Source organism: Onychostruthus taczanowskii, unplaced genomic scaffold (assembly GCF_017590055.1).
Source record: "Onychostruthus taczanowskii isolate IOZ18803 unplaced genomic scaffold, ASM1759005v1 scaffold88, whole genome shotgun sequence".
Classification (NCBI taxonomy): Eukaryota; Metazoa; Chordata; class Aves; order Passeriformes; family Passeridae; genus Onychostruthus; species Onychostruthus taczanowskii.
The window spans coordinates 2,496,491-2,519,308 of NW_024506773.1; the positions used below are offsets into that span (position 1 = coordinate 2,496,491).

A 22,818-nucleotide genomic window follows, 5' to 3' on the forward strand; every position below is an offset into this window, starting at 1 on the left:
TCTTCCTTGTTCTCTCTCCCTCAGGTAAAAATATAGTGAGAAACAAGTTAAGCCCAAAGAGCAGTGTTCCTCTATGAAAAATGTTCATACAGAACATCAATTTCCTTCATTACACATGCTGTGTCTGTGAAGAGCTGCCTGTTCATCATCACAAAATATCAAATAACTACGGAAAACAAACTAATGAAATATTAGCTTTACTAAAGATCAATGAAACAGAGCTCAGCTACATTAGCAGCAGATTAACTGCTACTCAAAATTTAAAAAAAAAAAAAACAAAAAAGAGAAGCATAACCAAGGTTGTCTTTCAGTCTGTAAAAATTCCTACAAAGAAAGAGCTTTAATGAGTTAAACCAACGCTAAGTCTTGTGTTGGGGTGTGTTCCTAATCAGTTGTAGTTAAATGGACTTAATTGGATCTCAGGCCCAAGAGAAACGTTCAGCCCAGTGAAGGACAGGATGGAAAAAGAAAAGGCAGTGGACCAGTGCATTATTTGTGGCAGTCAATAGCAGAGGCATTAGTAGAAGGAGACCATTTTTGATTGAAAGCTTTTAGTCTAGAAATTATTGCAAAGAAAAAACCAAAACAAAACAACAACCCAAACAAACAAACAAAAAAACTACCACCATCTTCTTTCTATTATGAATTCCCAGAGCACATGTGTGCCTTTAGATGTAGGAACAAATACTCTCCATTTTGGAATTTAAATATCCTAAAGTTGAGAACAAGGTGACTATTTGCTCATCTTCTACCCAAGGATACATTAATATTCTTTGCTTTGGATGGGCAATGATGCTTCACTTGTCATGATCCCATTCTGCATAGTATCTCCACATCCCTATTTGAGGTCAGAACTGTTAGAAGTGATTAGGCCAAAGTGCTCATGGGAGCAAAATATGGTTGTAGCTCCCTTCTAACTCAACTTTTCTTTTCTCTGTTCCTCTTCTCTGCTCTAATGTTGGAATTCAGACCGCTGCAAACCTCTAAAAAATCATCCAGGTGACAGACAACCTGTCAGAGAAGAGAAAAAAAACAGAAGGCTTGAGGAGAGCTGGTCGTGTGCCCTCTATACACGTTTGTACACACATTGCATTGTTCCTGCTGGTGATACACCCAGAGTGTTTGACAATTGACCTGTGCTTATAAAAGGAGCAGATTAACCAAAGGTTACCATGTTTGTGAACGCTCCTAGGCTGCCTTTTTATTCAATATAGGAGCCTGGCACTACCTGTCTGACACATGCAGGGACTGCCCTTTGTGAAGAACAACTTGATCTCTGCAAAATGTTTTCCATCTTCCCGCAAAGGTTCACAGCACAAGAAGCAGCAGAGCAGTGGAATATCATCTGTCATTCACAGATTCTTTTGGGCACCTTTGAATTTGGAAGCACCGAAGATATCTCTTCTCAGTTACTTTATACAAATGTGCATGACAGACTGAGCCCAAGACTGATTTACAAGCAATCATGGAAAATCCTGAAACTCAAATGTTCTACTCAACAAAAAAAGCTGAAGAAATTGGTAGTATTGCTCACATATTGTACAGAACTTTCCCAAACATGTTTTTTATTTCCTGTATCTTAGCTTTCAACCCTCCCAAGAAGAAACAGTAAGGAAAAACATGACTGCAACCTCTCACTAGCTCAAAAACAGAGGCTCTCAGAGCTAGGGAGCACACGGGGCTCAACTCAAAATCAGGAATAAAGTATTTAAATGGGGAATGATCACTTAGGAGCTTAGCCAAACATTCTTTACCAAAGCACCAAGGAAAACAAATCTGCCAGAAAAAAGCAAGAGATGCTCAATACAGCTATGCAACCTTTACCAAATCTGGTTGTCATCTACCCTGCCTATACCAAGCCTGTCTTCCGGGATGTATGGAAGACGTGGTGTAATTAATTACTGTTTTCAGACCACCACTGCACATGTAACTAGCAGGGAAAGTATCCCTCCAAATCAGCCCCGACTCCTGACGGTAGTAATAAACTAGCAGCCGCTGCAACTTTGTGTCTTTGAATGACTCAGGCTTTTCTTCTTTGCTGAGGGAGCTACCTACTTAAACTGACTGCAAACATTGTCATGATAATTTTCTTGCTTAGTGTATGCTGATTCACTGCTGATGCAACAAGTGTGAGACCTGCAAGTTATTTTGAAAACAGGCCCCTCTCAGCAGCACCGCAAATTCATTTTAGTAAAAAAAAAAAACCTGGATTTCTCTCATGAAGTCTGTCTTTGAAATTCTGGCTGCCTCAGTCTCTAAGAGAAGCTTCTGTCCTTTCACGCAAAGTATATAAATTCCATTGGACAATTCAAAATGCATGAGCCATCCTGCTATGAGTAATTTGGTAATAGGTATTTTGGCATTCAGTTCCCTTTTTTCTCTGTGATCACTTACCCTGCTGCTGGAATTCTTTCAATGGTTGTATGAAGGAGCCATGTTACACACCATGTCCGAATTGTCTAGTGAACCTTTTTTTATGGCCTACCTTTTCAGAATGTCAACTCAGCTACCACTACCATGAATAAAATCAGAGAACTGTGCCTTGTCTCTATAAAGTGAGCACAAATCATAATGCAGCCCTGGGGAAAAAGATAAACAAATTTCGATATTCCAAACTGTCACATCTCAGGCTTGTACAGCAGTTAATCACAAAAGCTAAAAAAAAAAAAAAAAAAAAAAAAAACAGTTTAGTGCAAGATGGTGACAATTCTGGTCTTTCTTCTCCCCTTAGTTTGCTCCCTTCCTGTCATTTCTCTTTCACCTTTCTTGCTGTCTGTAGCTCTCTTGTCCCCTTGTTTTAGGCTTTAAAACAATGATGCCTTTACCTCTCACAAAGCGAGTTGCTGTAAAACACAGCACCAAGACCTAACTTTCCAAGACTGAAAAATCAGTCCTTATTTTTCATTATCAGACCACCCTCCTTTGGATTTGGTTCCTGTTCCCCAGACTATTTTGTTTGCCCTCACTGTCCCAATCTTTAGCACACCATGCTGATGCCAACCCACACAAACTGTCTTCTACTACAACTCATGTATGTCAGCAAACCAGAGATTTAGTCATGCCCAGGAATGGTATTTGCAAAGTATACCGACATAGGCAAAATATGAGCGTCGTGATGCCACCCAGCTGACTGAGACAGTGTCCCTGCTACACATTAAACAAGTTCCTCAGACAGTGCTCCTTAGTCAGCACTGTCTCATTGGAAGAGCTTTGTCACTGACTTTGCTTGTGTCCACTTCAGTAGGCTGGGCTATGGGAAGGCATTATTATACAGGGAAGTAATTTTTCCAGCACCAACATGACTAAGGACCATTAGCTTTGAGAAGGCAAATTTTCAGAAAAGGTGAACAGCTGGTAGAACCAGAATGCAAGTGAAGCATTTTGCAAAGAAAAGAAATCTTCTCTTTCTTCCTATTGCTTCCCCATTTCTCTTTCCTTTCCCAGGAAGCTACTGAATTTAATGGGTTTAACTCTCGATACTAGTATAAAAGATAAGCACTTTTTATAACATCTTTTACAAACCTTGGGTTTTTTTCTTCACAACACTGCTCCAGCAATATAACTCCAGTCTTCAGGAACAAATAAGACAGAACTGACTCCAAAATATTAATTTTCTGAAACCTCTCTTAATTTTAGTATGATTTTGTTCCATCAGTTTCGTACTCTTAGAAAGAAAATATAACTGCCCCACTTCCAATCCACATATAAGTGATGCAAATTTGCTAGGAGGTTTACGTTTTAGTATCATACATTAAAGTTATCTACAGTAGGTAGTTCTGCTTTAATTTGTTTGCAGATTGCAAACAGGTTCATGTAACTCCAATATCCCTCAGTAAGTCAGATCAAATACCATCACACATCTTCCAAGCAGCTCACAGCTGAACAATGTAATTTCCTTTCTTTCAATTTCTACCCTCTTCTCTCTGCAGTGTTGTTTCCAAGTTGTCTTCTTACTACTCTGAAACTGACAATTACAGAAATATTTCTATGCTCTTACAAAAGCCACACTTCAATCAAAGTTTTCAAGGCAATGTTCATGCACTTAGAGGCAATGATTCCTGATGTGAATAATTCAGAGGAGCTTCACAGTTTGGTTTAACATTTGCTAGACAAAGACACACTGTTAACTCACAGCTGTACCATCCATTCGGACTCCCAGACTTAGTGTGGTGTCATTCACTGTGTACAGGACACTTTAGAAACCTGTGCTTCTCATAAATACAGAAGCAGCTGCTTAGCTATGGATGGAGGAAAGTCTTACCATGTCATCCTGAAACACATGGAATCATAGAATGTTAAGTGTTTGGAATGGACCTTAAAGATCATCTAGTCCTAACACCCCCTGCCATGTGCAGGGATACTTCCCTGGCCTTAAACACTGCCAGGACTGGGGCATCCACAACCTCCCTGGACAACTTATTCCCTTGTTCCAGCACCTCACCACCCTCACAGTAAAGAACTTCTTCCAAATATCTAACTTAAAATTCCCTTTGTTGAATTGTACCTATTACTCTGTGTCTTATCACTGCAGTTTCTGACAAAGAGCCCCTCTCCAGCTTCCCTCTAGGATTCTTCAGACACTGCAAGGCTGCTGAGGTCTCCACACAATTTTCTTCTCCAGGCTGAACAGCTGCAGCTTTATCAGCCTGTGCTCATGGGAGAGGTGTTCCAGTCCTTTTATCAGCTTCGAGGCCTCCTTTTGGCTTGCTCCAACAGCTGCATGTCCTTCTTATGTTGGGGACACCAGAACTGTACACAGCACTCCAGCTGGGGTCTCACCAGAGAAGAGCAGAGAGGCAGAATTACCTCCCTCGCCCTGCTGGCCCCAATGCTGCTTTTGACGCAGCCCAAGTTCGATTGGCTTTTTGGCTTGAGAGCGCACACTTGCCGGCTCATGTTGAGTTTTCCATCAACCATCACTTCCAAGTCTTTCAGCTCATCCTTCAGCTCTTCTGGCACTGGACTAACTTGGGGAGGGGTCGCAGCAACGACCCCTCGGGCAGGGCAGGGCCTGGCAGCCGAGATGGCGATCGGTCGGCCAGCCTGCCCCGCGGGCAGGCTCCGCCGGAGGCCGAGGCCAAGGCCAAGGCCCAGCCCCACCGGGCCCTGCCGGCACGGGCAGCCGCAACCCCGGTTCCCCCGCCCGCCGTGAGCCGGGGCGGGGCGGCTGCGAGGGGCGGTGCCTCCGCGATCCCCGGGCCGCGCCGGGGGGAGGCGGTGGCGGATCCGGGCTCGGTGGAGGCGGAAGGGGCGGGCGGACGTGGCCCTGACTCTGCGGGACGCGCGATGCTGGTGAGTGCAGGGAGGCCGCGGCGTTGTGTCGCAGCGAGGCCTGGCCCAGCCTGGCCCGGCCCGGCAGGACGCGAAGGCGGCGGCGCGGGGCCCGGCACTGAGTCACGCCGCGGGGAACGGGGGCAGGGGCGGTCGGGTCCGGCCCGGCCGCCTTTCTTCTCCCGGGCGCGCTCCCGGCCCCGGAGCGCGGGGGCGGCGGTGGTGGCTGCCCGGCCCGCTCGTGGATCCGGCCCCGGAGTCGCGGGCCCGGCCGGAGCGGGGAGGCCGCGAGCTGCGCACTCAGAACGCATCGCCCCCGTCGGGGTGCGGGAGCGCCCCGCTGGCTGCCCCGGCCCCGCAGGATCTGCCCGGCCGCCGGGGGTCTGCCTGCTCCCTCCCTCCGACCCCGGCCTTCCCCCGTGACCGCGGCCCCCGCATGGCCAGGGCGCCTCGGTGGCTGCCCCAGTCTTCCGTCCCGCCCCGGCGGCTCTCAGACCTCGGGCCCGTCCTCCCGCAGCCCTCGCTGTGTCCTCCTCGGCCCCGGGACTGTCCACCCCAGCCATCCCAGGCCCTGCTCCTCCCACGCCTCTGCCCTCTTTTTTCCCTGTGAGTTTTTGTCCGTAACCTCACCGGACACTGTTTTGGGGAGTTCACCTGCTCTCTGCCCTCCCTGTCCTTTCCTGTGCTGCTTCCTTTCACCCTGTTCATCCCAGCAATACCCATAGCCCTAGTGATATTCAGGTCTGTCTGGGAGCTTTTTGGTTGTACCTAGAGACATTCCCTAGTGCTCTCAGTACCATTGTGGCTGGGGGATTTTTGCCACAGTTCATCTTGGTCAATTTTTCTAGGTTTCTCTTGCTCTCAAGGAGTGTGCGCCAGGCTTCCCCTTGTTGCCACCTACTGTTGTGGCCTTACCAGAGAAGGTGCCCCTGTAACCTTTTGTTTTTCTGTTTGTATACTTATTGTCTCTATCCAGATGACTAGTCTTGCATTTTTTTTTGTTTCAAATAACCAACTCATTTGTTTCCCAGTAACACTGCCACTGCAAGCTAAGTGTGTCCTGTTTAGGATCCTTTCCCCATCCTTCTTGTTTCCTCTTGAAGTAATATTCCAGTACTGTCATTACCTCTCTATTACCTTTCCCCTTCCAATTTTCTTCTGCCCAGTAACCATTTCCTTCTTCATGTTTTTCTGCCCTTCTGATCTTTCCTGTCATTAAAACCTTCCTCGTCATCTCACCTAATACTCTTTTCTTTGCACATACTCCTTTCCTGTGTAGATTCATATGCTGTCTCCCCCACTTTGTATTTAAATCCTCTAGCTATGCCTTTGAGGAGAAAGGAATTTTACCTTAGGTTATCTGAATACTTGTGTTCTGGTTTCAGCTGGCATAGAGTTAAACACTGAAAGGGTAGAAATTAATGACTTGATTTACCTTATTTTGTTTTTATTTTTTACTGACTTCTTCAGCAACTTTTCCCTTGGTGTGTGTGTTCATATATAATCATGTACCTCAGCCCTAATACAGACATGTGCCCTGATGCTACTCGGGGAGAAAAAATTCTCTATTGGAAATCCTTTTGGCAGGACTGGGAGGAATAGTCCATGGGGGCCAGAAATACTTGGTGGCTACATAGCCTGAGTTAGGCCAAATAATGTTTGTGATACCATATTGTGAATTGGTACTTGAAATGGAGTGTATTTGGGATGCCTCCTCTTTGAGGAAGTAGCAAGATACTATACAGGTACCACGGTATGGAGTTTTTACTCACAATGAACTGCTGTAATGTTGTGTGTTGATGATTACGTGTCTGTGTGGCATCGGCACTTTGTGTTTCTGATGGTGACTTCAGCAGAAAGAAGTCTTTTCCATCTGCTCTGTGGCTTCTTGTTTTCAGTATTTGTTGTTCAGCTTCTTATTTTGTGTGTGTCTTAGTTGCTTTGGTTCTGAAGATTGGTTACGTTTCACAGTCAGCTCATGACCACATGTTTCAGATGCAGTTTAAACACTGGACACACTTGTCCCATGGAGGTGTGGTGAGCACATTTAATCTCAGGATTAATTCGTACACCTAACTCTAGAATGCCAGTTCAGTGCCTTGCATTAACAACGTCTCTGGAGGAAACTTTCCATTGCTTGTCCAGGGATCATGTAGAAAACAGTCTTAGTTTGGCCTCCTAAATTAGGCATGTGAGTTTTGCTCTTTGGCTGACAAAATAGTGGTGGTGGTTTAGCAAAATGATTCTTCTTCCACCTTGCTCCTTTGGATGATGGTTTGAATTGGCCTTGAAACTTGGGCCTGTTGCTCAGACAGTTGGCATGAGAAAATCACATTGCTTTGTTGCTTTATTAAATAACCTAAATTCATTTGAGGTAAATGGATGCACACCCTTATTTGGGTACTGCTTTGGGGGTGCCTCTTTTTTGATTTAGCTTATTTGTAGTCTTGGTGCAAGCTCTTGGATTTTAGATGTATTATTATGAAAACAATACTTAGTCCTTAGAGAAAGTTCTCAGATACTAAGCTTAAGAAGTGTTATCCTACAACTTGTGTGTTAACATCTCAGAGTACTGCTTTTATTTTTCAAGCTTATCTCCATATACAAAGTGGCTGTTGGAACCAACATTTAGAGGCCTGGTTACAAATTATAATCTATTCAGCATGCAAACTTAAACAAATGTGGGTTTTTTTTGATTGTTGTGGAGACCACTGAGTTTCCCTTGCTTGATAAAGGAGAATTTTCAGTAAGAAAATACAATTATTGCAAAATTATGGAGACATGTTGAGCTTGTCTACATGAGTAACTTACTGTTTTATTGTAAGGGTTGTAGGTTTTTCAGTAGAAGAACTACTAGAACAAGAACAGATTGGCTGTTCATGTTCCTACAGCGCTGCAGTCCAGACCTGTTACATGACTAAATGACTTGGTAACAAAATTGCTCTGAGCTGATGTGCCCTGATACAGTGCTGTAACTTGTAACCTTTAATGTAACCACAGATTTAAACACTCCTTGCGTTAGTTATCCCAGCTTCTGTAAAGAGCACTGCTTTAGGAAGTTATTTGTATCCCAGTGGGTAGTTCTTTGTCAGTTTTCTCTTTACCCACAGAACCTCTGATGTCACAAGAGAGAACCTCTTCCTGTTGCTGTCTTACCTCTTCTTGTAAATGATACAACTCAAAATCAAATACATACTTTTTTAGCTAAACCAAGCATTGATTACATTCCACTTTATTTAATGTAGTGTTTTTCAACCTCTTATTTATCTGTAAACCTTAGAAAAATGAATGAAGGCTACTGTAAAAATAGGAAAGTAGTAATTTCATTTTGTACTTCAGGAAATGGGTGTAAAGTCATATGTAAATTTTTGCCAGAGTGGTGTGTCTTTCTCTCCAAATTTTCTCTACTTTCTTTGCCACTAGTATCCTGAACTTGTAAAAAGAAGCAGGTGATTCTCACTCTCTGTTCTGTTCTCCGATGACTCATACCTGGAGCACTGCATCCAGCTCTGTGGCATCCAGCACCAGAAAGACATGCAGTTATTGGAGCAGGTCCAGGGAGGGCCGCAGAAGTTATCAGAGTGATGGAACAGCTTTCCTATAGCTGAGAGAGTTGGGGTTGTTCAGCCTGGAGAAGAGAAGGTTCCAGGGTGACCTTATTGAGGCTTTCATTCAGTGTATAAAGAAGGGGGATTATGAGAAAGATGGAGAGAGACTTTTTACAAAGGCCTGTAGTGGTAGGACAAAGGACAGACATTTTAAATGGAAAGAGGATAGATTTAAATTGATTACAAGGAAGGAATTCTTTACTTTGGTGGGTGGTGAGGCATTGGAACAGGTTAACCAGAGAAGTTGTGGTTGCTCTGTTTCTGGCAGTGTTGAAGGCCAGGTTGGATGGGGCTTTGAGCATCCTGATCTAGTGCAAGATGTTTGTCTGTGGCAGAGGGGTGGTTACTAGGTGATGTTTAAAGGTGCCTTTCAACCCAAACCCTTTTATGGTTCTTGAATAAACAGTGTAACTTCAATGTGATGTTCTTCCAAAATCTCAGTAAAAAAAATTTTCTCATTCTCTTCCCCTTTGGAATGTTCTGGTTTTGGAATCAAAAGGTTCCCTGCTTTAGTTTGGTCTAGTGAATACAAGGCATTGCTTGACAGCAGGACTAAGAATAAAGGATTAAGAAAATACCTTTTCTCTGACATCTTCGTAGTTATGTGCTAGATTTGAATATCAGTTCAATACCATTGACTTCTGTTTTTCTTTAAATTAGAAGTACCTAAAGTTGATATAAAATTCTCCTTGTCTTTGGATTTCATTAGATTTGCTCTAGTTTATGTTGCAGTATGTTTCAAGCTTGGTGTTATTGTGCAGAAGAAATGGATTTACATGTAGGATGGTGGGGATCATGGTGATGGAAAGTTTCTGCAGTGCAGGGAGCTCCTCGCTCTGCTTTGATAATGTACTTATCTTTTGAAGACATGGACATGCTTCTCCTATTTTATTAGAGCCTGGTAGAGACTTTGCTACTGGGACCCAGATGTATTTGATTCATACAAGGTAGAAAAAAAAGTGAAGTTTTTAAATTTGAAGAAGGGAGCTAGCTACAAAAATTTAGGTTATTAGTAAGGCAATTTCAGCCATAACTGAAGTCAGAAACTTCTTATATTTTTAGTATGCACTTGATGTAACTTGGCTTTTTGTTCCTCTGTGTTTCAGGTTGGACAATATCTTAATGTGGATTAGAGCTCAGAACTAAGGCTGATGGTGTGACCTTAGTTCACCCTGTTTTGCTCTGTAATTTAAACTTAATTTCATATGTAAATTTGCAAGCTCTTGCGGTCTCACAGGCAGTGGAGACTGTCACTTGGAAGTTTTATCTAAAGTTTGGAGGACTGAATTAGGGACAAAAAGAATTTTAGGAAATAGTTCATAGTTTGTAAGCTGTTAGTCTTTTAATCTTGCTTTTCATGGTAATAATTTCATGGGCAAATGTTCTGCTTGCTTCTGGGTAGCCAAAGGATAGACACTGTACAATTGAAAATGCTTTTTTAGAATGTTTGGGGTTTTTTTAAGAAAACCAACTGTTCTCTTACTCTCTTTTTTTTCAGGATAACATTGAAGAAGCTTTGTTATTTCTGAAAGTGTGCCTGTGCTAGGATGCTGTCAATAATAGGAATTGTATAAAATCAAAGTTTATATCCTTAAGTAGTTAAATTGATTTTGTAAGATTCTAATGCAGCCTTAGCTTTAAAACTTAATGGTGCAAGCTTAATCATAAAGAAGGAGGATTTAAATGTGGGTGTTAGGGATGTGTGGCAATTTTAACTTTTACAAAATTAAGTTAAATTGTTTCACTTCTATAACAAGGGTGCCTGTTGCAGTCATTAGAGATCAAAACTGATTAATAATTTGCTGAAAATGATACTAAATTTAAGGAGAACTAACTTTTTGTGAGGTGTAAATTCTTTGCTGTAAGTTAAGGCTGCTAGAACTCAGACTTTATAGTTCAACCAGAAGAATTACATACAAATCGCCTTCTAGATTTTAATGAGACAGTTCTCATTCTTTTTTGGCATGACTGTATTTAGGCATCTGGAATGAAATATATGAGAGGTGTACTGTTCATTGCCAGCAGTGTTTGCAGCATTACACCACAGTAGGAATCAAGATCACTAGCACATATATCCATGCACATAATGGAGGCACGATTTAAAAGGAAAATAGAAAATAAAGAGGGAGCAGCTTTCACAGGTCGTGATTTTGTCACATGCAGGAAATGAATGTAAGTAACTGCAACAGTTCTTGATTTATCCATTATTTGTCACTTCAGAATGAAACATTAATATGAAGGTGATTATGGGAGGAAACTCTTCAGTATTTAAGCTGTGCTCTTGTAGTACATTCAAATGTCTGAAAATATCAGACTGTTTGCAAGATTAATTGGTGTGACCGTCATCTTTATTTATAAATTGAAGTGGCAAACTGGATTGCCTTGATCAATTGAGCTCTTGCACAAATAACAAGCGGGAAGAAGTTGTAAAGTTAACAAGCTCTTGGGAAGAGATTCCAGCCAGAATTGGTTTTTGCTTTTAGCGACATGTGAATGTTTTTTTTTAAAGTTATTGGTAAGAATTGCTGCCTTCCAAGAGCATGGAAAAACTCTGTGTGGAAATATTATTGCAGGTGAAAATTCCTGTTTGTGTCTTTAACAGGGCAGTGTGAAAGTGCGTGCTGTGGTGCATTGAGTCCTGCTATAATGTTGGGCGATTTGTGTTAGGGTTTAGAGACTTGCCCTGGATGTTCTGGTGGAGGCATGCTGTGTCTGAAGCAAACTGTGAGACAACTGTTTTCTTGGTGGAGATCAGTAGGATTATGATGTTTTAGATTATTAAGTTGGATTTAGTTGAAGTTTTGATGTCTGGTAAGGTCTTTTGGGAAAACAGTTATGAGTAAGAATTGTGCTTGCAGGATCATTAAGGTCTCTAAACTGGCCCAAGATATTACAGAGTTTCTAGCCCTTCTGTGTTTTTTCTTTCTTAATTGGATTTGATTTAACTCCCTGCTGCTGTTGTTTTGTTTTTGTGGGGTTTTTTGGGATGGTGTTTGGTTGGGGGGTTTTTGGTATGGTTTTTTGGGTGTTTTTTTGCCCCTTTCCAAGGAAACAAGGCATATTACTCTGTCTTCTGCTTGGAATGTTGGGTATCTAGCAATTTTCATGGCTTGCCCTCCCTCATTTTCCTTTTCTGCATCTTCCTGACTGATTCAAGAAGTGCATCTTCATGTGTATTATCCTTCATTATTTATGTTTCTTTGGGTTTCATTGGGCTTTGTTTAGTCTTTTCCTTTCTTGTTTGTTTTGGTTTTTGTTGGGTTTATGCAGGTTGTGTCATATATATGGTTTAAGCCAGAGAGAAGGTGGGAATACTTGAGACTCTTTATCTTATTGTGGTGGTTTGACCCTGGTTGCTTGCCAGGTATCCACTGAAGCCCCTCCATCAGTCCCCTCAAGTAGACAAAGGAGGAAAAATACAATGAAAGGCTCTTGAGTTGAGATAAGAACAGGGACAGATCTCTCATTCATTATTGTCATGGGCAAAACAGACTGGTCTTGGGCAAATTAATTGAATTTATTATTAATCAAAATCAGAGCAAGTTAATGAAAAGTAAAACAAATTTTTAAAACACCTTCCCCCAACCTCTCTCTCCTTCTACCTGCTCCCCACCAGCAGCGCAGGGAGACAGGGACTGAGGTATCGTGAGTTCACCACAGGTTGTTTCTACCACTGCTCAGGGAGACGAGTCCTTCCCCTGCTCTGACATGGATCTTCCCATGAGGGACAGTTCTCCATAAACTTAGCTTGCATCAGTCCTTCCCATGGGCTACAGCTCTTCATGAACTGCTTTGAAGTGCATCTCTTTCCACAGGGTGCAGTCTTTCAGGCACAGCCTGCTCCAGCATGGGTTCCCCACAGGGTCATATGCTGCAGCATAAGCTTCTCTCCCCATGGGTCTGCAGGGCCCCCCAGGAGCCTGCTCCAGCATGGGATTCCCATGGGCTCACAGCCTCCTTTCAGGCATCCACCTGTTCTGATATGGGTCTCCTCCATGAGCTGCAGGTAGAAATTTGCACCCCTGTGGACTTCAGTGGGCTGCGAGTGGGAATCTGCATCCCTATGGTGCTCTGTGGGCTGCAGAGGCATGGTTGTTTCACCATGGTCTTCACAGGCTGCAGGGGAATCTCCACTCTGGTGCCTTGTCCTCCACTGAACTTGGTGTCTGCAGAGTTTCTCTCACATATTCTACTTCCTCTTTTCTCTGAGCTCAATTACATCTGTGCAATAATTTATTTTCCTTTTTAGTATGTACTCACAGAGATGTTACTGCTATATATGGTTGGCGCAGCCTTGGCCAGTGGTAGATCCATCCTGGAGTTGGCTGGCATTGGCTTTCTTGGACTTGGGGGGAGCTACAGCCAGCTTCTTACAGAAGTCACCCCTGTAGCCACCCCCTGCCACTACCAAAACCTGCCACACAAACCTACTACACTTCTGTAAAACTTTTTCCCTTCTCTTCAGTGCGCCCATATCTTGACTTGATTCTTTTTGTTCTGTTCCTGATCTGCAGCATTCCTTTTTCCAAGGTGTAAAAGCTGAGTGTTTGAAGAAGCTATGAAGCACATTAACTGCAGGCTCAGTTAAAAAATACTGTAATGTCTGTGTCCTGTTTTTTGACACAGGAATATGGAAGACTTTGGGTTAGAAAGGACATTTCAGTTTAGGAGCAATCTACAAACTTTCTACATAAGGATTATTTCATCAATAGCAAGGTGAACTCTGAAGATGGCCAAGCAAAACTTGAAATGTTTTACCTATATAGTACTTAAGGATGTAGTCCCTTGCACTGTTTTCCAGATTGATGTTGATGCAGTAAAACAACCATAAAACTTCTTGTTTGTGGGATTCTAAATATTGACCGGAGTTTACTTTGGCTGGAGTTGCAAAAGGGAGAGTTTGCTTGTGTAGAATACAACAGCAAACCTTGTTGAGTCTAGATCTGGCCTTTGTTCATGAAGCAGCATGTATACGTTGGAGTATGGTTTGGGGTTTTTTGTATTAGCTGTGGCATTATTGTAGGGAGATACCTGTCAAAAGCTGCTGGAATTGTTTGTTCAAGGAAGACAAAGGTAAAGCTGTAAGGAAGAAATAAGGAATGTTAAAGAGCTGGTAAAAGAATAGGCAAAGAGAAAAAGTGGCACACTCCAAGTTTCTTGGGTTTATTCTGATTAATAGTTACTGATATTTTAGAAAAATACTTGTATTCAGGCATACAGATAAACCACATGAGTTAAAAAGGCTTTTAGTGAAGACAATAATGGATAATTTAAGTAAATAAGAAAGGTGTGAAAACTGCAATTCCAAGTTACTTACATATATTGTGTTTAAATTTGAATGTAAAATTGAATTTTAGAGTCTTTCTAGCTGTGAAGAACATGTCCAGGCTTTGTTTTATTTGTTCAGCTGGCAACTGTATGGTTGGCACATGAAGTAATGTAGGAGTGTATTAATTACAGTGCTTTAGATATCATTGATCAGAGCTGTAAAACACAGAGGAGGGGGCGTGGGGAGAACATTGGAGCCCAAAATGAAGTCATAGTTAGGGAGGTACAGTATTAACCACCCAAAATTTACACCAAATTTACACAACTTGGTCTTAAATTACTGCCAAATTACGCATGCTTGCTGCTGCCTTTTTTTTAAATGCTGCACAGAATTTTTTACCACACAAAGACAACTTTTGCATGCATACATCTCTGCCTTTTCTCAATGAACTGAATTTAACTCCCTTGAAAATGAGATGAGCTAAAGCTTTTCACACTACATGTAGCTCAGTGTTTTATAATAATACAGAGAAACTGAACATTGTAATTTTTGTCATTTTTCTCTTAAATATCTTTATTGAAAAGGGAGAAAATATTCTAGTATTTCTCTTCTGGTATCGATTTCTAGAATAGCCATTTTTATACAATAGTTATGTCAATTTTGCTGGGGCACAGTGAAAATGTCTACTATAGGCAGATTCTCCAGATGTTTATTAATTACACATTTGTAGCATGTGAAGTGCTAAGGACATTATGCTTGTCTTGCTTTAAGAATTGTGTCATGTGAAGTGTATAAATTGTCTACCTAGCTCATAGCCTTTATATTTAGTGGCCTAAAATAATTCTGGACAGAAATATGAGTGCTATATAATGTTGCATGCAGGACCATGGCTCAGCTAAGCAATGTTACAGTGTACAGAGCTCATAATGCTAACACATCAGCTGAAGTCAAGATACTTTGGAAGCTTCATAATGCTGAAGGTTTTTGAACTTATTTTTAGTGACGTTTGTTCCACCATAACTTGTTAGTGAAACTTGCTTCTCTTCCCAGATGGGTTTGGGTTTCATATGATTAAATCCAGTCACTTAAACTCATGCTATTCGACATGACAAGAATGCTTTCCTCACATTTGAAATTAGACAAGAGATAAAATAAGTCTAGAGGTTGTGCCTCTTTATTGCATCTTTAAAACAGTGCTATCTGGGCTCTTGTGTCAGCTGGGAAACCTTGCTCTGAACCTTTTGAGTTCTTACTGTGCAAGAAGCTGACAAGTTCAAATTCTGTCTGTAATTACTGAAGTAAACTATCTTAAGTATGTAATTTAGAAATAAGGGGTTGGGGGAGAGCAACAGGTGATGCACAGGCCTTGGAGCTGTGAAGCTGAAAGTTGTATTGTGTTAGGATGTAAAAATTAGGTATTTGCTCTAGCAGATGGCTTGGGATGCTGAAAATCTGGTGGGGGCCTGTTATGTTTTTTAGATAAAAGCTGGGTTAACTTTCGCATTTTCCTGACCACCTCCTCCTGCATGCACATAATTTTCCAAAGAGGTGGGATATCTAAAAAATACTCTTTATTATTAGATTATCAACAAAAACAAGCCCAGTATTTTCTAATGCAGTGTGTTTCTTTGCATATGATGTTTATCTATCATGATGTGTGTCCCCAAGTAATGAAAAAGAGGGAGTAACATTTCTTTTAAGTCTTTCAAGGCTGTTTTAAAGTTTTGGCAGAAGTGTTACTTCCTTTTGTTTGGACTGTTTTAATTGCAGTACTTGAGTGCAGGGTTGAAAAATTGGCTGGCATTGAACACTATCATCCTGCTGCATCAAATTGTGCATATATTGTCTGGAAACTGCAAGGGTGATACTTCTCATGCAAATACCACTGCTCCTGAAGCTGTAATGAAGTTTGGGTTCTCTGGTCCAAAGCTGCAGAGTGAATGGTGCAACTCAGGCAGTTGATTTTATCCTTGAAGCAGATCAGCAGCAAGTCTGATCTGTTTGGGCAAGAAAGCACAGTGATGGTCAGTTCAAGACCAGCCTGTGCATAGTCCTGCCAAGAGCACTTTGCAAGGGAGAGAGCTCACTGGTTTAAAGCTCATTACTTAATGGTGAGGTTTTAATTCAGACAGTTGCACACAGTCTGGGCGCTGAGAAATCTGGCTTAGGAACTTTTCTCCCTCTTTTTAGCGGTTGGGATGTTGGGTGAAGAGATGCAGTGTAACTGCTGCAGACTTGATTTGACCTTTGAGAATTGTTTGCAGAGGAAAGGGTTTTTTGTGTTTGAATCAGAATAATAGCCCTTTTCACATGAAGCCGAATATCATATGTTTGTGTATAATAACAACTGTGCCAAGTAAGAAAGCCTTGTGTTACCCCTGCTCTTTCTATAAATTTAATACTATAGTTTAACAACTAAGTACTAATAGTTCTTCTCATAAGTATGATTTTGTAGTAAAGTATTCCTACATATTGAAATTTTATTCTTGTTAAAGTAATATACTAATAATTACCTTTCTGTTTTTCTGGACATGAATAAATCTGGAAGAATTTGATAGTGGCTTACAGAATTATTAATCTATTGCTCTATTTTCTGATTAATAATTAAGTAGTAATTAAGTGGAAGAAGTAAATTGTTTGAGTCTAGGAAGTTAGCAAGATGGTACTGTCATTCTATATTCATGTGTTTAATTGCAAAATTCAAATTGAATGCCAATCAAAGGATATTGAGATAGTGTCAATTGCGATGGAATTATGACTTATAAATAATATTTTTATATAGTAGACTGCATGTGAAAAAAAACCCCAAAATTAAGTTCTTTTTCATAGTGTTTTTAATAGCTACATCCTGACTTAAATACAGAGGTTTATTTGAAGGAAAGGATGGGTGAATGAGGAACACCTTGAGTTGAAAAGTTTCTGGGAATAGGTAGTATTCATAGATGCACCAGGGTACATAAAAACTAGGAGATGTTTAATTAGAAAGGAGAGTTAAATATTTCCATCATCATAGAGGGGGAAACTCAACATCTGCTGGTTATGCTTTCTGCTAGCTAGCAAGGGGTTGGCCTTTTGTTAGTAGCTCTTATAGAGCAATTAAGTATTTTATGTTAGGTACATCAAAACGTGTTTTACACAAATACACTCTAACCCCAGGCTGCTTGCTATTGGCAGATTAATAAGCAAGTGACAGTCAGTTATTTCATATGCATACGGCAGTTGTCATGGTGTTCTAGATTCAGAACCATGTCTTCTTTAGTACCACATATAAGAAATGAAAGGGTTTCTGCTCTCCTGGATTGTAGACATGGGATTAATTTTCTTGCTTTTCTTGCGATACTACTTAGGATCACAGTCCACAACTGTGGGTGTGTAGCATGTACAGAGCATTTCCCGCAGTGGAGGTGAATGACCACTCTTGGACCTTTGTTCTTCCTGGCTTCTGTTGCTCAGTCCTGAAAGTCCATCATCAGTGGTACTGCAGCAGGTTCAGTTTCCAGAAATTAAAGAAGTTAAATACAAGCAAGGTGTGATCTAGATTGCACTTCAGCACTGTGATGCATGATTGTCACGTGTCTTTAATAACTAGCTTGCTGTAATTAGAGAAACAGAAATGGCAGGGTTGAATTTTAGGTGTGTGTTTTCTGAGATGTGCATTGATTGAATTCTTGCTTTTCCACTTAATCCTCTGAGTAATTGTTTCACCTGTAAAAAAGAAAATCAGCTACGTAATCAGTTGTATGTCAGACTGTATTGAGACAGTACTTGTTGCTGAGACTCACATAATGAAATTACTTCTTGGTGTTTTTACTTAGAGCTGGAGATTTAAATGTGAATGGGTGATGGGAAAGCAAAGGACTGTAAGGAGTGATAATTTCTGTGTTACTTTAGTAAGATAGTTATTGACCGAAAAGAATGAAAAAATGTTTCTATCTCAGCTGGTCTTTTTAGGGTCCAGGAGAAAAGGCAGAAGAGAACTTCAGATAACTGAGTGGCAGTTGGGGAGGGTATAACAGAATACTTAATTTGCAGAACTCTGTGAAACCTGGAGTGGAACATGGAATAGCCTAGAAGTGGCTGTGACTAAGTACCTATGACTTAACTGTAGGTCCTGAAAGAATATGTTTTATTTTCTGCCGCTCAGAGATCGAGAACAAATAACAGGATTTATTTGGTCTCAGCCTGTACTATTCTTGAAATTACAGAAGGGTTCATATGAGCCTTGGATGGATGACAGATTTATCATAAAGCTGTATTGTCTGTAGAAAAATAGAAAGCCATAAAGTTTCACTGTGGTTTGGGTATTCCAGTCAGTGAGCTCTAGGGTGTAGAATGACAGAGTGGTTTGGGCTGGAAGGGATCATCTAGTCTAGTCTTGGACAGGGACATTTTCCATTAGATCAGGTTGCTCAAAGCTCCTTTCAGCATGGCCTTAAACACTGCCAGCATCAGGCATCCGCAACTTTTCTGGGCAGCCTGTTCCAGTGTCTCACCACTGCCCTCACAGTAAAGAATTCCCTCCTTATATCCACTCTGAACCTACCCTCTGTTAATTTAAAACCATTGACCCTTTTCCAGTAACTACAGTTACTAGTAAAAGTTTTTCATCTTTCTTATGAGCTCCCTAAATGAATGGAAAGACTCCAGTAAGATTAAGTTGGTCCTGACTTAGTACAGCTCTCTTATTTGTGGGCTAATTTTTTACATTGTCGTTTTCTGATATATTCTTAATTTTGTTGCTTTGGAGGATAAGACATGTTAAAATTGCAAACATATTTTTATGGACTTGTGTAAAAATGGATCGTCTCTGCTTTATGTTTTCAGTGGACCTTTCAGGTGAATGTGTTCCTTCACCATAGTATCACAAGGCTGAATTGGTAGCCATGCTTTCACTATGTCCCAACTTTGTACGCTTAAAACTCATGGGAGTAGTGCATTTTCTTACTTTCTGATTGCTTCACTCACAATTAATTTGATATTTATTCTGTGTACTCCTATTAGTAGTTCTTTCTTCCCATTATTGACTGTATATTCTCTTGCTGGTAAAATGTCATTGAAGAAAGTGGTGTTCTTCTTCATAGCAAAGAAATTAATGTAAGCATATGCTTGCCAGATAGAAAAATTCTCTGCTACCAAAATGCCTTGGCCTTTCAGGTTGCCTGTAATAGTACAAGTTTGGAAGAGTTATTGATAACTGAAGAAAAAAGTTATTTGTAATATGTTCTGGTAAATCTTTGACACCCATAAGGATGTTTATTAAATAATGAGCTACCACAGAACCCAGAGCTGATCAGAAGTTTTGGAGTTTTACTGTTGAATGAGAAGGAACTATTTACACTTGCTGGTAAATAGTGTCTGCTGTTTGGAAAGCTTTTTACTGTTATATTTTGTTGTTAGCGTTAGAGTTTTGTTGTCACCTGCACTGATGTAAGTACCTACAGCCTTTGGATAGCTCTGGGTACTGTCTCATTTTGTGGTGAATTGCTTAATTATGTTCCTTGGATTTGGTATTTCACATCTTAAGATGGGTTTCTCATCTGTGTAAACGACAATATTTCAATGAAATAATAATTTTTTATCGTTAGTGTGGATGAATTTAGACTGTCATATAACATGTATGTTTTCTTTTCCTGTTGCAGGTTATCCTCCTGGGAAACATCACTTTTCGTGTGTAAAGAATATCGTGCTGAGTTGCTGCAGCTGAGTTTAGAATGTTACTTGACTTGTGATTCTGATGGAGGAATAACAAGAGCTCAGGCTGCTGCACTGGAAGACTTTACAGGAAATACAAAATGTCATCAAATAGGAGTCAGAACCCGCATGGACTTAAACAGATTGGTCTTGACCAGATATGGGATGACCTAAGAGCTGGAATTCAACAGGTGTACACCAGACAAAGTATGGCAAAATCCAGATACATGGAACTCTACACGTATCCTAGTGCCTATGATAGCTACTGCCCTCACTGCTGGTAGACTAGAGATAGCTTTTTACTTTTTTAGACAGAAAATTGGCTCCATAACTATTTCACTTAATGACTTTTAAGAATGCATGGTTTTGTTTTGAAAATTGGCCTTTACTATTTAATATTGCTGGCAAATAGCAGGAACATTCTGTTGTCTGGAAAACTGGCTTCCATAATTATTAAGGCTACCTCTGTATTTCAGGTTTGATTACTGTTATCTTTAATAGAGCACATGTTTAAAGAGATTTTATACTAGGTTGAATTTTGAGTCCACAATGCACACGAAGAAAACAGAAATTCCTGCTCTTTTTTTCTGTTAGTCTCTGGTATTATGCTTCAGGTCTTACTGATAATCATGTCCAGTTACCTGGAAATTTTTCAATTGTCATTCTTTATGTAATACTTTACTCTTGACTTGATTGTGTAATTTTCCAGCTGGAGTGAGAATATCTCCAGTGGATTTTGCTTTAATTCCTAGCTTGCATTGGAGAGTTATTTTCCAGCATCTCTGGAAAATACATTCTGGATGTTGTTATAAGATGCTGGAAAGGGGTTAGCCTCCTTGTTCAAATGCGCTGAGGTACTGTTTGGGAGATTATAGGAAACTTGTTTCTATCAGGTAGTGTATAAGGATTTTTTTAAACTAATCTGTAGGAGAATTGTGTCTCTTGTATTATGACTTCAGTGTTTGACTTTAGGACTTCATTTAGAAAGGAAATTCTTTTTTATTTCACCTATAAGGTGCCATGTAGATGGATTCAATGACCTTTGTTTTTCATCTTTTGTTCTGCCTTGAGTCTTGTAACCTTGTATTACTCAGTAAAGTCAGCACTGCTTAAAAAGGTGGTGGTCTACACACTTTGCTGTACATATGATAGAAATGATAACTAAATACATTTTGTATCATTAACTAGTTCTGCTGCTTTTCTCTATCAGTATTTAGAGTTGGGTTTTTTAATGAAGTTATTATTCTGAACTAATGTCTATAGCTGTTGCTGGCACTGATTTGGAATTGCAGCATATAAAATTTTAGTATGTATTAATTTTTTTGAAAGGACAGAGCTTCAAGGCTATAAACCAGTCAATTCTGTGGTTCCCTGGACTTTCTAAGGAGATAGAAGTTTCTCTGTAAAGTTTCACTGTACATATAATCTTAGCATCAATGTGTAATCTCTTCTATCTGTGCCTGCAGAATCTGTGCTCCAGGCTGTGGTGGGAGAAGTCCTGAGCAGCCTGCTGAGTGTTTCTAGGATAGTTCTTTAATAGCAACGGGAAGATGGAATAACATTTGTTTAGGGTCAGTCCTTTTCCTAGGATTTAAAATTAGTGTTTTCTTCCAGCACTAGGTTCAACGTTGGTTTTGACTCAGTGAAACAAGTCTGTAGTAGTTGAATGTCTGATAGAAATTTGACATGCAGCAGAAGCTCTGAGAGTTTTTTCTTCTGAGTGCCTGTAATATAGTCTTGTTCATGAGGTCCATTAAGCGGGACAGCTGAAGACTAAGTAATGATTATAGTGGTAATGGTTAAACACTGGCTTTTTCCCTCTCCTGATGTTCTCAAAAATGCTCAGAATGAAGCTGTAAAAGGGATATGCTGTCTATTACTTACTTATTTCCTCCTTGTTTCTGCTTTGAGGAGTTGTTGGTACAAAAATAAGGATTGTTTTTGTTAATTTCTTAAGTGAGTTAATTTAGGTAATTTTGGTGGTCAGCTTGGACTTTTTATCCAAGTTTTTGGACTTTAATATAATAGTTTGATAACTCAGAATATTTGATACTGATTAGGCTGAGTATTTAGTCTCCTATGCAGATAGCAATGCATTTTGCGTCCTATACCAAGTACCTGTGTTCAGAAGTTGTGCTTAAAAGATTACACCCCTTTCAAAGCAGTAACTGTGACACATTTGCCCAGTCCTTGTGTACAGCAAGTCTTGTAGTCTGGTAGACTTTTATTTCAGGAAGCTTTGCTTATCAACCAGCTTAGTTTGGAAAGCAGGACAGCTGCAGATGAGTTTCAGTTGGTCTGAAGATCAGCTGTACTTACAAGAATGTCTTGACAATTGACAGTTTAGCCTTTCCTCATCCTCTTTTGTCCTCTTTCTCTCTTTCCCCATCCACCCCCTTTTTTTTTCTTCTTGCCGGGGTATTGCTCCTGAAGTGGATTTCATTTCATCCCTCTAATTTATGAGGGGAACCGTGCATATAAGCAGACTTACCTTCAGTCATATATCTGGTATTGATTTTTCAATCAAAATTGATTGGAAATGTAGAAGATTTTGTTGTGTCTTGGTCAAGTCCCTCTGGAAAAGAATTGGAATAGTTATGCAATTCGAGCAGTTCAGACCTCTGTCACACCTGCACTTGTTTTCTTTGTTCAGAGGTCCTCTTTGTGAAACAGTAAATTCAGTCTCTTGAGTACAGGCTGGAGCCTGTGCTTAAGGTGGGCTTTTTCCCCTTCATTTCAGTGGGAGCAGAAACAAGATGATTATTCCCGGAGTTTTCTATATCTGAGATTATTGAAGAGGTGAATGAAAAATTCTGTTTCTGAATGGTGATTACCAAGTTCCTCATCCATACTTCTTGTAATTTGGATTTATTTGTGCTTTTAACTGCAAGGTACCTTTTTTTGTGAGATCAGATGATCTCGTATTTCCTTCTTATGCGGTTTGTTGTTTTGGTGTTTTGTTTTTGTCCCCCACATGTG

At 40.5% G+C, this 22,818-nt stretch overlaps 1 protein-coding gene and 1 long non-coding RNA gene across 2 annotated transcripts in view; one reads left to right on the top strand and one right to left on the bottom strand.

Moving 5' to 3' along the window:
• Positions 1-3,993: 3,993 nt before the first annotated feature.
• LOC121346993 lies at positions 3,994-5,148 on the bottom strand. Its single transcript, XR_005954149.1, has 2 exons — positions 4,505-5,148; positions 3,994-4,270 (listed from the first exon to the last, which is right to left on the bottom strand). It is a non-coding gene; the product is annotated as an uncharacterized LOC121346993 (long non-coding RNA).
• A 38-nt stretch (positions 5,149-5,186) lies between these two features.
• The window catches only part of CUL1 (cullin 1), a 51,892-nt gene continuing 34,260 nt past the window's right edge, over positions 5,187-22,818 (top strand). Inside the window, exons 1-2 of the mRNA XM_041425200.1 lie at positions 5,187-5,292; positions 19,788-20,080. Of these exons, the coding sequence (XP_041281134.1) occupies positions 19,941-20,080 (140 nt within the window). The 5' untranslated portion in view covers positions 5,187-5,292; positions 19,788-19,940. The remainder of the gene's footprint in view (positions 5,293-19,787; positions 20,081-22,818) is intronic.